General features: G+C 44.1%; 2 protein-coding genes across 2 annotated transcripts; one reads left to right on the top strand and one right to left on the bottom strand.

Annotated features, from left to right (window-relative positions):
• Window positions 1–227: 227 nt before the first annotated feature.
• On the top strand, window positions 228–12571 carry MOG (myelin oligodendrocyte glycoprotein). Its single transcript, XM_007951430.2, has 7 exons — window positions 228–344; window positions 1987–2334; window positions 7273–7386; window positions 9669–9689; window positions 10022–10042; window positions 12135–12251; window positions 12528–12571. The coding sequence occupies exons 1-7, from the start codon at window positions 260–262 to the stop codon at window positions 12569–12571; spliced, it is 750 nt and encodes a 249-aa protein (XP_007949621.2). The 5' UTR covers window positions 228–259.
• Window positions 12572–12616: 45 nt separating this feature from the next.
• ZFP57 (ZFP57 zinc finger protein) lies at window positions 12617–15775 on the bottom strand. Its single transcript, XM_042782373.1, is given in 6 exon segments — window positions 12617–12654; window positions 14556–14766; window positions 14768–14896; window positions 14954–15050; window positions 15107–15713; window positions 15763–15775. Coding segments are annotated over 6 exon segments (1095 nt in total).
• Between the last annotated feature and the right edge of the window lie 364 nt (window positions 15776–16139).

The following is a 16139-nucleotide window of genomic DNA, read 5'->3' as shown; positions in this document are numbered from 1 at the left end:
CTTCTCCGTTCCTCCAAGGGGGTGGAGAAGGCAATCCCTGGTCATCCCCTTGGTCTGTAGCCCTTTTGTGTAAGTGCCTGGCAAGAGTGACTGTGGGCCGTTCCTCCAGACACAGCTGCAGCCCTAGCCTGGGGCGGAGGGAGGTCCGGGACAGCACTGCCCTCCCAGATCCTCCCTTCAGGCTTTTCAGTGGTAGAGGACATGTACCCTACTTGGCCTGACCCCACTGCGGGGGCTCTCTGTCCCCAGTAGCAGTGAGATGGCAAGTGTACCAAGCTCCTCTCTGCCCAGCTGCCTCCCCTCCCTCCTCCTGCTGCTCCTCCAGCTGTCCATCAGCAATGCAGGTAAGACATGTCTTTATTCTTGTCCTGTGGAGACCCTGAGAACTGAAAGGCCAGTTCCCCTGGGCTCACCTCCCTCAATTCATCCTCAAATTGTTATATGAGTTATCTCTCTAAAACAGCTTTATTGATGTGGTCCCCTCCTCAGAAATCGTTAGTGGCTCCCTACAGCCTTCAGAACAGAATTCAAACTCCTTCACCTAACATCAAATTAAACCAGTTCTTATCTTTTCAGCTTTGGTTTCTCACCTATAAGAAGGAAATATAATAATAGCAATCTCTTGGAGTTGCTGAGGTCCCTGGGTGGCACATGTTTGCACTTCACTATATTAACCAGAAGGCTGGTGGTTCAAACCCACCAGCCACTCCTCGGAAGAAAGATGGGGCAATCTACTTCCATAGTGATACTGCCTTGGAAACCCAAGGAGGGTCGCTATGAGTCAGGTCCGACTCGACAGCACATAACAACAACAATATTAACCTTAAGCTGGCAGTGCAAACACACCCAGCAGCACGGCAGAAGAAAGCCCTGGTGATCTGCTGCCATAAACACTGGAGCCCCCATCCCCACCCCCACCCCCCAAAAAACAGACCCTATGGAGCTCAGCTTTACTCTGTAACACAAGACCATAGGTCAGCAACTCCTTAACAGCAATGGGTTTGGTCTTGTTGGTTTTAGAGTTGCTGTCAGAATTTAATGAGGTATACAACATATTCAGTAGAGTCTGTCCTATAGTAAGTGTTTGATAAATGTTTGCTGAAGTTGTAATACCCTGTCATGTTTGAGAGCCATATGCCACATGATCAAGCACCAGCAAATTTTCATACGTAAGCCTTGTTCCCTTGTGCTGAGGAGAAAAACAAACAAACCAACCCAGAAACCGATTCTCAACTTCAGGGAGCCACCAGACTAATAGGGGAATCCCAGTCCACCCACTCCTTTGGGAAATCTCTCCAGCTCTAATGGAGAAACCAGCCTTATCTCCCGTCAACTTAGCGTCTGAATAAGGACACACATCCCACATAGGTAAAAGACTGGGAACATGTACAGAGCTGGGTCCAGGACCTCTAGTGAGGGCCAAAGGCACAGAAGGAAAAAAAGAGATAGAGACATCCCCCAGGGTAGAAGGTCTCAGAGATTTGGGAGAAGTTGTGAACAAGAAGAGAGGGTTGAGAGGTGGTGGAGAGGCAGTTAAGGTGAGTGGTTTGACAAAAGCACTACTTCTAATGGGAGAATAGGAATCAATTTGGCCAAGTCTAAATAGAGACACCCAGGAGAGAATTAAACTTCAAGATCCTGAACCACAGTGTAAGATGGGACATAAAGTTTAGGCTGAAGAGTTAGAGATGGCAAAGGTGACAATACCCGATGGTCAGTTGGTAGAAAGGTGGGCAGCAATTGTCAAGAAGGTAGGATAGAATGTTCTGTGCAAGGTACTCAAGGCATCTCCACAGCTAGAGACTTTTTTTTTTTTTTTTTTAAATATATGCTCATGACAGAAAATTGAACTCCCTTCTGGCTCTAGAATTTCATTTTAAAGAAAATGTCTTCATCCTTCTCTGTTTTGAAGCAGCCCTTCCCATGACATGCTTGTTTGTGAAGGTTCCCCCTGACCTTCAGTCTCTCCTTTGATGTCTTGGACAGGACAGTTCAGAGTGATAGGACCAGGGCATCCCATCCGGGCTCTGGTGGGGAATGAAGTGGAATTGCCATGTCGCATATCTCCTGGAAGGAATGCTACAGGAATGGAAGTGGGCTGGTACCGTCCCCCCTTCTCCAGGGTGGTTCATCTCTACAGAAATGGCAAAGACCAAGATGGAGAACAGGCGCCAGAATATCGGGGCCGGACAGAGCTGCTGAAAGACACTATTAGTGAGGGAAAAGTGGCCCTCAGGATCCGGAATGTAAGGTTCTCAGATGAGGGTGGTTACACCTGCTTCTTCCGAGACCATTCATACCAAGAGGAGGCAGCGATAGAATTGAAAGTGGAAGGTGAGTAGCACTATATGTTAGATATCATCTGCTGGGTGGCCAGGACCTCCCTTTGAAATGTCAGTCATTCTCTCAATTGAGATGAGACCCTTCAACCCAAACATCTCAGTCTCGGAAATCGATTCTGTAGAAATATACATGAGTCCATGGAAACTTATAAGTTTAGGAATATCTGTTGCATTGTTGTTTGGAGTGGGAAAAAAAATAAAATCAAAGTCAACACCCATGAGTAGGGAAATGACTGAATAAACATTGGTATCCATACTGTGAATATTATGCAACCATTAAAAAGATTGTTTAGAACTGTACCAGATGGCTTGGAGGAATTCCACTAGTATTGTTGAGTGATAAAAGCAAGCTACAGGAAGTAGAGAACAAAAACAAAAATCTTGTGTTTGTGGGTATGTGTATGTAGTCCAGAGACAAATAAAAAAAGATACCCACAGGAAACTTAGTATGGATCACTTTGGGTGAAGAGAGAAGAGGGGAGGCAAGGGACTTGATCTGTATTAAAAAAAAGTATGATCATATTTATCCATTTATCCTAAATAATGTATATGCATGTGGATACACATAGAGGAAAAAAGAGATAAAGCAATGTGAGAAATAGAAGCAGCAAAATAGAAAATAATCAATTTCTTATTATTCATGCCAATAGAAGTGAACATGAATAACCTGACAGTAAATCCCAGTATCAAAATGGACTTTTTTTCTCACTGTGTTTTGCTTTGGTATGTCTTTCTGTTTATTTGTTACAAAAAGGCATTGTTCCTAATACTTTAAATTAGTCAAATCCATTACAATGAAGTCCTTAGTTGATTTGTTTGTAGTGTTTTATTAGATGAAGAACATTACTGAAAAACATGTTCTTTGTAAACATAGTCCAAGTAAATATACAAGTAAACAGATGTCTGGATAAAATTGGAGGAAGTAAGAAGTGTCATCTTTAGATTTTACTTCTGTAAAGATTACAGCCAAGAAGGCCCCATGGAGCAGCTCTGCTCTATGATACATGGGGTCTCCGTTAATCTGAATCAACTTGATGGCAACAAGTTTTTGTTTTGTTTTCTCTTTTTAATTCTTGTTTTATCCAGGATCTTAACTTTCCATATGTTTTGTCTGATGAATGATTTTGGAGTTTAGTTTTTCTTCTATCTCAAGATGGTTAAAGTGTGGACAAGGTGAAGGTGTAGAGGGAGGTTGGAAAGAGAATTGTCATTTAATTGAAGAGCAGAAATATCCTGAGAGCCTGAGCCTCACACCCTTGAGCAGCCTCATTTCCTTACCCTGCTCCCCACCTGCCCTGCAAACATCAGACAATTGAACAATTTTGTATCTTGAGGCGGACTGTTGCAGTGCTGGGACCAGAAGGCAGCATTGTCTCCCAACTAACAAAGCACTACTTCTAAAAACGAACTGCAAGGACATGAAAATAGCTCTGTGTGTCACAGAATGTTCATACATTCTGTTGTTTTTATTGGGAGATTTTTACCTGCAAAGAAGCTTAAGAGTAAGGACCTCTCCAGTTTATAATTTTCCTCCTTTGTGCTAGACTAGCTCAATAACTGCCTCCCCCAGCATACTGTCAACCCATGAAAGGGGAGTTAGAAGGGGAGGAAGGAAAAGAAAGCCAAACAACTAAAGCTTTGCCTTAGGGGAGGTCATTTTTTATTTGGATTGGTTTCCACATTCTATCCCCCTCCCTGGCACAGTTAGCCTCCATGCCTCAGTCTAAAATGAGGCAGTTTTACAGGTAAACAGGAGACCCACCTGCTTTGCCTGGGGAGCTAGGAAGCTGAGACCAAAGCAGGAATAAAATGCAGTAATCTTATTCCAAGTTTTAATTACCTCCCCTCTTCCTCTAAAGAGTTTCTGATCTCTCTTTCTGACTTTATTTTAAAATTTGTCATTTTTTGTGATTTTACTACTGTCTCTAATCTTGCCTTTTTTTTTTTAAATTGTGATTTGTGTGGAAATTTATAGAGCAAATTCACTTTCCACACAGCAGTTCACATACACTTTGCCTCATGACATTGACCACAATTCACCACAGTGCAACAGCTCCCCTCCCACTTCCTCCCCATAGTTACCTCTTCCCTGCGTCCATCCCTCCATGCACCCCTGCCCCTTGAACTATCTCCCTGTACATAAACAGCCCTTCTTTCTCCCATGATTGTTCTCTCCCAGGAGTTCTAATCTTTAAACTCTTCACTATGAAATTAAAAATTACCTATGAAAGTAGAGAAAATACCATGAACTTCCAAGTACCCATCGATGCCCTGGCAGTTATTAACCCAAGGACCACCTGTTTCACTTGATTCCCACTCATTCCCACCCTTCTCAAGTGAATCACTCTAAGGCAAATCCTACGCAGCGTTATCATTTCATTGCTCCTTCTCCCAGATGTATCTCTAAAATGCAATAACTCTTAAAAATAATAAAAAATAACACAGTACTATTATCATATCTTTAAAAATTAACAAAAAGTTTTTAATATCGTCAAATTGTCTGTATTCAAATTTTCCTAATTGTTTCATAAATGTAGTAGTAGTAGTAGTTGTGTGCCGTCGAGTCGGCCCCGACTCATAGCGACCCCTCCTTGGGTTTCCGAGGCAGTATCACTAAGGAAGTAGGATTGCCCAACCTTCCTTCCAAGGAGTGGCTGGTTGGTTTGAACCGCCAGCCGTCTGGTTAGCAGGCAAGTGTCTTAGCCACTATGCTACCAGAGCTCATGTTTCATAAATACATGTTTATAATTGGTTTACTTGGAGTCCCTGGGTGGGGTAAATGGCTAATGGCCACACCTGCTAAGGGAAAAGTCTGTGCTTTGGACCCGCCCAGAGGTACCTTAGGAGCTCTGGTAGCATAGTGCCTAAGGCACTTGACTGCTAACCAGAAGGCTGGCGGTTCAAACCCACCAGCCACTCCTCGGAAGGAAGTTTGGGCAATCTACTTCTGTAGTGATACTGCCTCGGAAACCCAAGGAGAGGTCTCTATGAGTCAGGTCCAACTCAACAGCACATAACAACAACAACAGAGGTGCCTTGGAAGAAAGGCCTGGCAATCTACTTCTGGGGGGAAAAAGGGGTCATTAAAAACCCTGTAAGCATAGTCCTATGACATATGTGGGGTCACCATGAATCAGAATCGACCCGATGGCAAGTGGTAAACTGCTAATTGTTTGAAACAGATCCAGACATGATCCACACGTTGGTGTTTGCCCTGTAGGGTTTCCCACAGTGCGGATTTTGCTGGTAGCATTTCCATGTTGTTGTTTAACATGGTCCTCCATGCCCTGTATTTCTTGTAAACTTACAAATCTAGAGTCATGATCAGATTCAGGGTTGATTTATTTTGGCAAGCATACTTTGCAAGTGATACTATATACTTCTAATTGCTTTATATCAGGAGGCTTGTAATACCTGATTTTCTCTGATTCTAATCTTTTGTAAAATTTATGCAAAAAAAAAAAAAAAAGAACTAGAGTTTGTACTTTTTAAATCACACCGCTCCAGGTAACTTTCAACAAGATCTTGAAAGTAATGTTTGCTGCATTTCCCTCTAAAGGACACAGTTACAAACAAGAGCATTGTCTGCAATCTAAGGAATTGAATTTACACTAAGAAACCCTCCTGGACCAGTTTAATGTTCCTGACTGTGACTTAATCCCTATTTTGAGAGCAATATCTTTATCTAGTCCCCCAAAAGCAGAGAAGATGGAAAGGGCTCCAACCGCAGCATGAGGGCACATTGAGAGTAGACGGGTAAGAGCTCTGGGCACTGCAGAGCTGATGCTAGAATGGAGATATAAACGGGGGCCAAAGCACAGAGCGAAAGAGGTGAAGGTCATCCCCTTCCTGCATTGCCTTTCCCACTCCACATCCAATCAGTTCCCAAGCCTGGGGACCTTACTTTCTTAAAAGCTCCAGATGGATTTTTAATCTTTATTTGTGTCACGAACCCGTTTCACAGGCTGGTCAAGTTGATGGACTCTCTTCTTCTCAGAATAATTTTTTTTTTTAATGTATGAAATAAAATATACTTATACCAAAACCAAATCCATTGCCACTGAGTTGCTTCTGACTTCCAGTGACCCTATAGGACAGAGTAGAAGTGCTCCATAGGGTTTCCAAAGCTGTAAATCTTTACGGAAGCAGACTGCCTCATCTTTCTCCTGTGGACTGGCTAGTGGATTTGAACTGCTGGCCTTTTGGTTAACAGCTGAATGCCTTAACCACCACACCACCAGAGCTCCTTGTACCAAAATACAGTTATTAAAATATTAAAATTACAAGATGTAGGGTGGCCCTAATTAGCATAATTTCAAAATAGTAATGATCTGCAACAACTCTAAGGTGATGTGAAAATCTTTTTGATTTTTACTGATGACAAAGTTCTACTCATATTATTATAGTGTGTCACCTATAAGCATAATAGAAAGAAACACTAAATTTTACTTTTAAAGTTACAGGGAAAAAAAATATACACACATATAAACGAACTTAGATACAAAATATCCCAACTTCCTATACCACCACCACAGTCCTAGCTTAGACTTGTCTTGTTTCTTTAACCATGGCCTCCCAAATGACCTCCCTCCTCCACTCAGTAAATTTAATAGAATCATTGCCCAGCTTGGGATGTTTCAATGCATCATGGCCTTGAGGATCAGAGACTCCCTTAGTTGGTTCTTAAAATTCCCCAAGCCTACCTCAATGCACAGCATTGACTAATCATTCTAAATAGCTAGCCTTTCCTGGGGTATGTGTGTGAGGGGGGACACCACTTTTCCTTCAAGGCTAATCTCAGGTGTCAATTCTTTGTTACTTTCTTTGAATCTCAGTGACATTCATTCCTTTATCCAACCCAATTTATGAGCCCAGGTCCTGTGCTGGGAGTTGAGCACACAATAAGAGACAATGCCATTGTGTCTTTCAGACCCTTTCTACTGGATCAGCCCAGGAATGCTGGTCCTCATTGCCGTCCTGCCTTTGTTGCTTCTGCAGATCACCGTGGGCCTTGTCTACCTCTGCCTGCAACACAGACTCAGAGGTACGGGAATGGTGGGCAGATAAGGGTCCTTCCTGAAATGACCTGGTCTCTCAGAGCTCAGTCAGTTCACATTCATTTTTGATTATTTGATTCAGAATGTCATGACACTGTAAAGCTTTACAGCTTGGACCTTTCCTTTCTTTAAGAGGCAGGACTGACATACAAGAGTCTGATTTTACACAGGAGGTAACTGAGGCCTGGAGAGGTTCAGTGACTTACTCAGGCTGACGCAGCTTGTAAGTGGCAGAGCTCAGGTCTAACTCCCATCTTCTATACCACTTCTAGCAGCTTCATGGAACTGGGAGAGTTGGAGCTTCAGTGTTGGACAGGTCTAGGCTAGTAGGAAGAGTTCATGCTTTTGAGTTGTAGTGTTGGTGAAGAATACTGAAAGTACCATGGACTTCCAGAAGAACTAACAAATCTGTCCTGGAAGAAGTGCAGCCAAATGCTTCTTAGAAGCAAGAACGGCCAGACTTTGTCTCACCTACTTTGGCCATGTTGTCAGCAGGGACCACTCCCTGGAGAAGGCTATCTATCATGCTTGGTAAAGTGAAGCATCAGCAAAAAAGGGGAAGGCCCTCAATGAGATGGATTGACACAGTGGCTGCAATGATGGGCCCAGGTATAGCAAGGATTGTGGGGCTGGCGCAGGACTGGGCAGTGTTTCATTCTGTTGTACATAGGGTCACTATGAGTCAGAGCTGACTCAACAGCACCTAACAGCAACAACAGGCTATTAAGAGGTTTAAATAAAGATACTGTAAGTAAATGGCCCTTCCACATAGTAGATGTTCAAAAGTACTGCTTCTTGCTTTTTCATTCAACACTGAAGACTTGGATTTACCCATCTTTGAAGCTCCTTTTGTGCTCAGAGTTTCCTGATCTGAGCCCACCAAGTGTCCCCAGTGCCAAAGCATGCAGGGCCTTCATTCCTTCCCCTCCCATTACTACAGAGGACAAAGCAGCAAGGAGGGCATATGAGGGGGTCAGTATCTTTTCTCTTCCCTTGAGTTCATACCAGGTGCTCAGTAGCCTATTTCTCCCACATGAAAAAGGACATCAGTCTCCACAGGTGAGCAGAAAGAACCTGCTCAATGGAGTCAGGAAGCCTGGGTTTGAATCCCAGCTCAGGCACTTACCGACAATTCAAACGTTGAGCAAAATTCTTAGGCTTTCCAAGCTTCAGTTGCCTTGTCAAGTGGAGAGACCATCCCCCCTACTAACATGTAGGAATAGATGCATTTGAATAGCAGTGTTGGCAAAGAATATCCACTACATTGTGAAATGACAGAAGAATGAACAAATCAATCTTAGAAGAAATAAAACCAGAATGCTCCTTAGAAGTGAGAATGGCAAGACTTCGTCTTACTTGGACCATCGTTAGGAAAGACCAGTCTCTAGAAAAGGACTTCATGTTTGGTAAAGCAGAGGGTCAGCAGAAACAAGGGAAACTCAATACGATGAACTGACAATAGCCACAACAGGCTCAAACATACCAATGATTACGAACATGATGCAGGACCAGGCAATATTTACTCATTATACATAAGGTTGCCATGAGTTGGAGCCAACTCACTACAGCTAATAACAACAGAGTGTGGGCAGGATTAAAAAGGATAATATATTGAAAGGGCCCAGTACAGAGTCTGTCACAAAGTAGCTGCTCACTAAATGTTTAGTACCATCCTTCTTCATTCAAATGGGGAAGTGGCTTTAGATTTAGAAAATAACAACACAGAGGGGTGGAGTAGATCATGAACAGAATCCTCCACCCCACCCCACCCCACCCCACCTGCAGAAAGGAGCCAAGAGCAGTTGGCAAGATGATAAAGTCTCATATTGCTTGGGGCACTGCTGTTTACCAAGCCTCTTAGCATTCATTATAATATTATAATATTTCGTTCACATGCTAGCCAGAGACAGAACCTGAACTACGCAGCGTCTTGGCTTCAAACCCAGTGCTCCTTCCACTGCCCTGTGGAAGGAATTCTGGTGGTGCAATGCCTAAGGCATTTGACTGCTAACCAGAAGGTTGGCTGTTCAAAGCCATGAGCTACTCTGCGGAAGGAAGACTGGGCAATCTACTTCCATACAGATTTACCACCCTGGAAACCCAACGGGGGTCGCTGTGAGTCAGAATTGACTCAATGGCAGTGAATTAGTTATGGATGCTTCCAGTCTACAGAGAAATAGCTCACATAAAGGCATGGGGTTCTGGGTATGGGAGGGGGCTCACCTGGTGCCAGAGCATGAGCTAAAAATGTTGCCTTTTTCTATTTTAGGAAAACTTCGAGCAGAGATAGGTGAGTTCCAGACACCTCCATCCTTCCCTTCTGCTCCTCTGGCCTAAATGAAATGGTCATTTTCCCTGACCATTCCTTGACCATCTGCTCCTCTCTCCCACTATCCAGTGTTCCCTGCAGGCGGGAAACTCACTATGTAAACTACTGTAGCCATATTCTTCTCCCTGCATTCACCCAGAGTAGAAGGGAAATGCTACATGTTCCCTTCCCCTACTGTTACTACTAGAAACAATTTCTAAGACATTAAATAACAAAGACTCAGAAAGAGAAAAGACACCCTTCCTCTCTGCTTTGGATGTCCTACTAAATGCATTTCCGTTTGTCCCTTTCAGAGAACCTCCACCGGACTTTTGGTAAGTGCTGGCATATCCTGGCCATCTGTGACCAGCTTGGTGTTTCACTCGGGCTGAGTGGCACAAAGGGTTAAGCGCTCAATTACGAGCCAAAAGGTTGGAGGTTGGAAACCACTCAGAGGCATCTCGGAAGACAAGCCTGGTGATCTGCTTCTGAAAGTTTACAGCCTTGAAAAGCCCTGTGGAGTGCAGTTTTATCCTGCACACATGAGGTCCTATGACAGCAATAATCAGTCACCTGGAGGAACAAGGACACCTGGCTCCAGGCTGGCCCCTTCCCCCTCTTCCTCTTTCTTTGTAAATCATTGTTTGCATCCAGAATCGGTAAAATAATTGCAAAGACCTGAATAACAGTTTTAAAAGGAGCACTGGTGGTGTAGTGGATTGAGGCATTTGGCTGTTAACCAAAAGGTCAGTGGCTCAAACCCACCAGTTGCTCCTCAGAAGAAAGATGTGGCAGTCTGCTTCCGTAAAGATCTACAGCCTTGGAAACCCAATGGGGGTCGCTATGAGTCAGAATCGACTCTGTGGCAGTGAGTTTGGTTTTGTATATAACGCTTTTATGTGCCAGGCACTAGTCTAACAGCTTCACATACGTTAACTCACTTTGTAGGAGTTACAAGCACTTTGTGTACATTACCTCTCTTTACAGTAATTACAAAGGGGAGAGAAACAGATCCTTTGCACTTGAACTTACTGTCTGTCTGGGGAAGGGATATATATACATGAACTAACTGGAATACAAAGTATGTATATCTACTGTATTCACAGCAGAGTGAAATTCCATGAGTACAGAAGGAGTAATAGAATAAGGGAATTATATACTTGGCTAATCAAGGAAAGCTTCTTGGAGGAAGAGTGAAGCCATCGAGCCCCACTAGAATTTTGGCCCCTCAAGGATATGTGCTCATTGCCCTTTTTGTTCACTGCAGATTGCCTAGTGCCTAAGGGCAATACCTGCACCAGAAGGGCACCTGAATATTTGTTGAATAAATGAATGGATGTTAATAAAGTATATAATTTCATTAGGGAGAGCACAGATAAGGAGACTTTGTGGCAAAATGGTTAAGCATTCAGCTGATTACCAAAACAATGGCAGTTGAAACCCACAGCCATTCCATGGGAAAAATATCTGGCCATCTGCATCCATAGAGATTACAGCCTAGACAACCCTATGAGCCAGTTGTACTTGGGGTCACTCTACCTCAGAATCTACTCAACAGCACCCAACAACAGAGTACAGATAGTCCCTGCTCCGGTCAGCCCTCCTGAGGCAGAAAGCAACCCTATTCTGTTCATCCAACACCTAGCACATCCAAGAGTTTATGACATTGAACCAGGGTGGAAGCCTGTACACACACACACACATTCTCTGCATATCCAGAGGGGAGGAATAGGATCTTTGTTTTGTAGAATTCTAATAGCACTTTTGCACTTGAACTTAGTGTCTGGCTGGGAAAGGGATACACATACATGAACTAAATGGACTACAAAGTGAATATATATATCATCTACTATACTCACAGCAGAGTAAAATTCCATGAGTACAGGAGTACAGTAATAGAACAAGGAATCTATATACTTAGCTAATCTTAATAGCAAGAAGTCTTACCTCTCTTTAGCAGTCTAGTGAAGCCAGAATAATGCACATACACATACACTGTAACACATAGGATTGTGAGGAAAGCTGCTGGATGGAAATACAGTTATCAAAATATATACAAATTTATGCTATAGTGACATAGATGTTTCATTAAGTAACATAACACATTAAGTAACAAAAGCAAGTCTAATGATCTCTTATAATTTCAAAGTGTAAATAATATTTTGAGATTTTTGGAACAACTCTAATGGGACACGAATAAGATTTTGAGATTTTGACTGTGGTCTGTTGCCTGCATTTACACTGAAAGACAATGCTAAATTCAGCTAGAGGTCAGTGAAAACATTCAAGTTCATGGGCTCCCTGGATTCTATCCACAAGTTCTTTTGGTGTTCTTGGACCCCATGTTAAGAAACCTAAGAATGGAAAAGGGTGGGTGGGATTTCAGGGGGAGCACTAACCCTGTTTGTTCTGCTGTGAACGCTCCAGATCCCCACTTTCTGAGAGTTCCCCCCTGGAAGATCACCCTGTTTGTAATCGTGCCGGTTCTTGGACCCCTGGTTGCCTTGATCATCTGCTACAACTGGCTACATCGAAGACTAGCAGGTGGAGTGGCAGTACAGGAAACAGACCAAGTCAGCCCTGAACAGGAAATAAAGAGGGTGGAACCAGGGCTCAAGATTCAGGGCGCTGGGATTTCCTTTCCTTCTTTGCCCACACCCAACCCCTGGCCCCTCAGAAATACCATGAAGAGAACCACTTACTGAGATCTGCGGGGTCCCTTAGTGAAAGGATGGGTCAATGTGGATCTCCACAGGGAGGATGTCGGGGAGGGAGCTAGTCACATATTTATTAATTATGTATTTATTTCTCTGTTTTCAGGGCAATTCCTTGAAGAGCTAAGTAAGTTGTCTTCTGCTTCTTAAAACCTGAGAAAAGGCAGGAAAGGGAGGCAGAAGTGACAAGGAGGGCTATTGAGGGTTGAAAATCCCAGAGAAGAGATGAGGGTCTGGAGAACACAGGGTGGACCTGTGAGGTAGAAGCTAAGGAGCCAGCTTTCAGAGACTCTGGATGGAGGTGGCAGGGAAGGAAGCTGGGGGCACTCTTACCTACCATCTGGTTTGCTCCACCTTCAGTGACCTCAGCAGGAATGCCACTTGCTATTAGCTGCCTCCTTTCCCGTTCCCAGTCAAAGCAGCTGCCCAGTGCTTCACTTCCTGGCTTAACCACATGTTGTTGTTGTTACGTGCCATCGAGTCAGACCCGACTCATAGCGACCCCTCCTTGGGTTTCCCATGCAGTATCACTAAGGAAGTAGATTGCCCCATCTTCCTTCTGAGGAGTGGCTGGTGGGGTTGAACCTTCAGCCTTCTTTCTGGTTAGCAGTCAAATGCCTTAGCCACTACTCTACCAGAGCTCCCACACAGACATGATTATTCCAGGCTTTTCTCTTCCCTAGTTCAATAGTTTCATGATTAAAAACTACTGGCAGAGTTTTGTTACATATATTCTTATCACAATTAAAAAAAAAAAAACTTAAAAGAAAAGGCAGATTTTTCTCAAGTTATTTTCTCTTCCTTCTTCTAGGAAACCCCTTCTGAGTGATGTCACAACAGAGGAGCCTGGCTGTTCCCGGAATTGGTCCTTGGGGTGTCTCATCCATCAGAGTCGCACCCTCACAGGCTTCCTTGCTTTGGGACATTCCAATCTGCCCTTTCAGAAATACTCTGAATTTCAAATAGGATTGATATTCCTTCTTCTGACAACTACCTTCTTTTTCCTAGTTCTTTCCTTCCTGTCCTCATTTTTGCTGCCTACATCTTTCCATGCCTCTCTCCGTTCTCCCACCTGGAAGCCCTCTGGCCATGGCCATGGGAGTGCTCTTCCTTCCACCAGAGGATGCCTGTGCTGGAGAGTTACAAGGACAAAAGAACCTCTGCTAAGAACTGGAGACCAGGAACTTCCTTGTTGTAAATTACAGCATGACAACTCTGGTAGCATAGTGCCTAAGGCATTTTGACTGCTAACCAGAAGGCTGGTGGTTCAAACCCACCAGCCACTCGTCCGAAGGAAGGTTGGGCAGTCTACTTCTCTATTGATACTGCCTCGGAAACCCAAGGAGGGGTTGTTATCAGTTGAATTTGACTCCACAGCAGAGTTGTTTTTTTTTTTTTTTCTTTAACTTTGCAAATGGTTCTTTCTTCAAAGACCTCAACCCTGACTAAGCAGAGCTAACAGGGCAGAAGAAAAGAAAAGGACAAGTCCAAAACATCAAGAGAGAGCTGGGGAGAAACCCATAGAATATTGGGCAGAGCTCCATCTCATCTCAGCAGCCTAGTGAGGAACTGGAGGCACAAGGAAAGAGAACCTGGCAACATATCTGCTTTAGAATGTTTCCCCTTCTACTTCCACATCTCCCATGGGTCCGTCACACTCTTTCCCTCATCTTTTTTTCTCTCGTCTTCACACCTGTCAGAGTATCCACTGATTTATTCAATAATTACTAGTTGATGGTCTATCAGACACAAAGCAACAGGCTAGGTGCTAATTAATAATAATATGAGTTTCCCTGTGCCACTTTTTCCTTTTCCTTTCTGTATTTCCTTCATTATCTCTCCTTCCACCATAGCCTCCTTACCCTGGAGGTCAGTCCTCAGGAAAACAAAACAAAAGAAAAACCTCAGTCAGAAAGGCTATTTATTTATTTTCCAAGACCCTTCTTTGCATTGTCTCCTTTCTATGCTATTTCCCTTACCTCCCCTCTCCTGGGGGTAGGGATCCTAGGAGAAGACCCACTTCCTCCATGCTTCCCATCTGTCCTTGCCATGGAGTTGGCAGTGTGAGGCAGGCCGAGCCATTGGCTCAGGACCACCCAGCATTTATGGGGGCTTCCCAGGCATCGCCCCTTGCCTTTGTGGCTCCTCCAATGGCCCACTAGGCCCTCCTTCTCCCCAAAGCAGAGGTCACAAATAGGGCAAGGGTAGATCTTCTGCTTCCAGTTGGTCTGCTAATGCCACATTAGCTTGGAGAATGAGCTAAAGGATTTTCCACAATGGAAGCAGCAGTTTTGCTGCTCTGTGAGATAGGCCTTCTGGTGGCTGAAGAGATAGGCTTTTTTTTTTGCTGAAAGTAAAGGAACAATGGGGGCAAGAGAACACCTTGCATTTTGTGGGCCTTGTTGGGCAAGAGTTGGACCTGGTATCCAAACAGGGGGTTCTAATGTTGGGTGCCTGGATCCTGGTCACAGGACCCTTGGTTGTAACTACTGGTGCCTGAGTTTTCATAAAGATCATCTGGTTCCTGGCCACAGATGTCTGGCTTCTAACCATAGATGGTTGGGTCTGGGCCATAGAACCCTTAGTTCCAAATATGGACTCTTGGGTCCTGGCCACTGGTGCCTGGTTCCTAATGATGGATGCCCAGGTTTTGTCCATGGGATCCTGGGTTCTAGAGATGGGTGCATGGCTCCCAGCCATGGACCCCTGGATGGATGGACATCTGGCTCCTGGAATCCAGCTGTGGGGCCTGGAAGCCTCACAATATGCTCCTGCTTCCCTGTCACTGGCTCCTGGTGTTGCTGTGTCTTCTGGTGGCATTTAACCTCTGACTGGTCCTGGAAGCCCTTCCCACAGAGGGGGTATTGATGGGGCCAGTAACCCAGATGGACATGGTAGTGGCGACTCAGTCCAGATGGGTCACAGTAGGTCTTGCCACAGATGGAGCAACAGAAGGGATTATCCCCAAGATGCAAGTGCTTGTGGCAGCTGAAGGTCTTGGGTCTCGTAAATGATTTCCCCCACTGGCTGCAGTTAAAAGTCCACTTGGGTTTGTGAACAAATTGGTGGCTATGGAGGTGGGGGTGTTTCTTAAAACATTTGCCACAAGTGTGGCAGCAAAGGGATGACCCAGCCTGGGATGCTGGAAACACTGGGATCCTGACCATGAACCTGACTGGAGCAGAGGATGGGCTCTGGCCTGCCCACTCCCCAGCAGGGGAGATCTTGTCTTCATCAGTCCTATCTCTCAGATGTTGACTCTGTTCTCAAAGTTTCTTATACTCCTTGCCTTCTGTAGTAATGAGAAAAAATAACACAAGATTCACCAGGAGAACACCAACCCAAGTACTCCATTCCGTCCAATCTACTTTCCCTCTTTCTATCCTCCCCCACATTCAAAACATTCACCCTCATGCTTGGAACTCATAGGCTAGAGATAAGAACACACTTTTAGGTTTTTTAATTAAAATCAATAAAATTTTACCGGACTTTCTCAACATTGTGATGGGAGATCAAAATCTTAACCTACAACCCTACATCTTGAAATTCATTTCCTCACATTCTCAATATCATCCACATTCTATGGTGTCACAGATACCCACGAGTGACCACACAACATTACCATCCAAATTGGAATACTGGAGAGAGAAAGGAGGTGCCATTAATAATTAAGCTGGGATATGATGTATAAATCAGAACATTCTTGGCAAATCAGAAA

Source organism: Orycteropus afer, unplaced genomic scaffold (assembly GCF_000298275.1).
Source record: "Orycteropus afer afer isolate SDZICR_OR568_19922 unplaced genomic scaffold, OryAfe1.0 scaffold00294, whole genome shotgun sequence".
Classification (NCBI taxonomy): Eukaryota; Metazoa; Chordata; class Mammalia; order Tubulidentata; family Orycteropodidae; genus Orycteropus; species Orycteropus afer.
Note: the sequence above shows the minus strand (reverse complement) of the source record. Positions and strands in the feature narration are given on the sequence as shown.

Coding starts and splice junctions, on each gene's coding strand:
- MOG (XM_007951430.2), top strand. CDS start 260: ATGGCAAGTGTACCAAGCTCCTCTCTGCCCAGCTGCCTCCCCTCCCTC. Junction 345..1,986: donor GCTGTCCATCAGCAATGCAG/GTAAGACATGTC, acceptor TGTCTTGGACAG/GACAGTTCAGAGTGATAGGA. Junction 9,690..10,021: donor AAAACTTCGAGCAGAGATAG/GTGAGTTCCAGA, acceptor TGTCCCTTTCAG/AGAACCTCCACCGGACTTTT.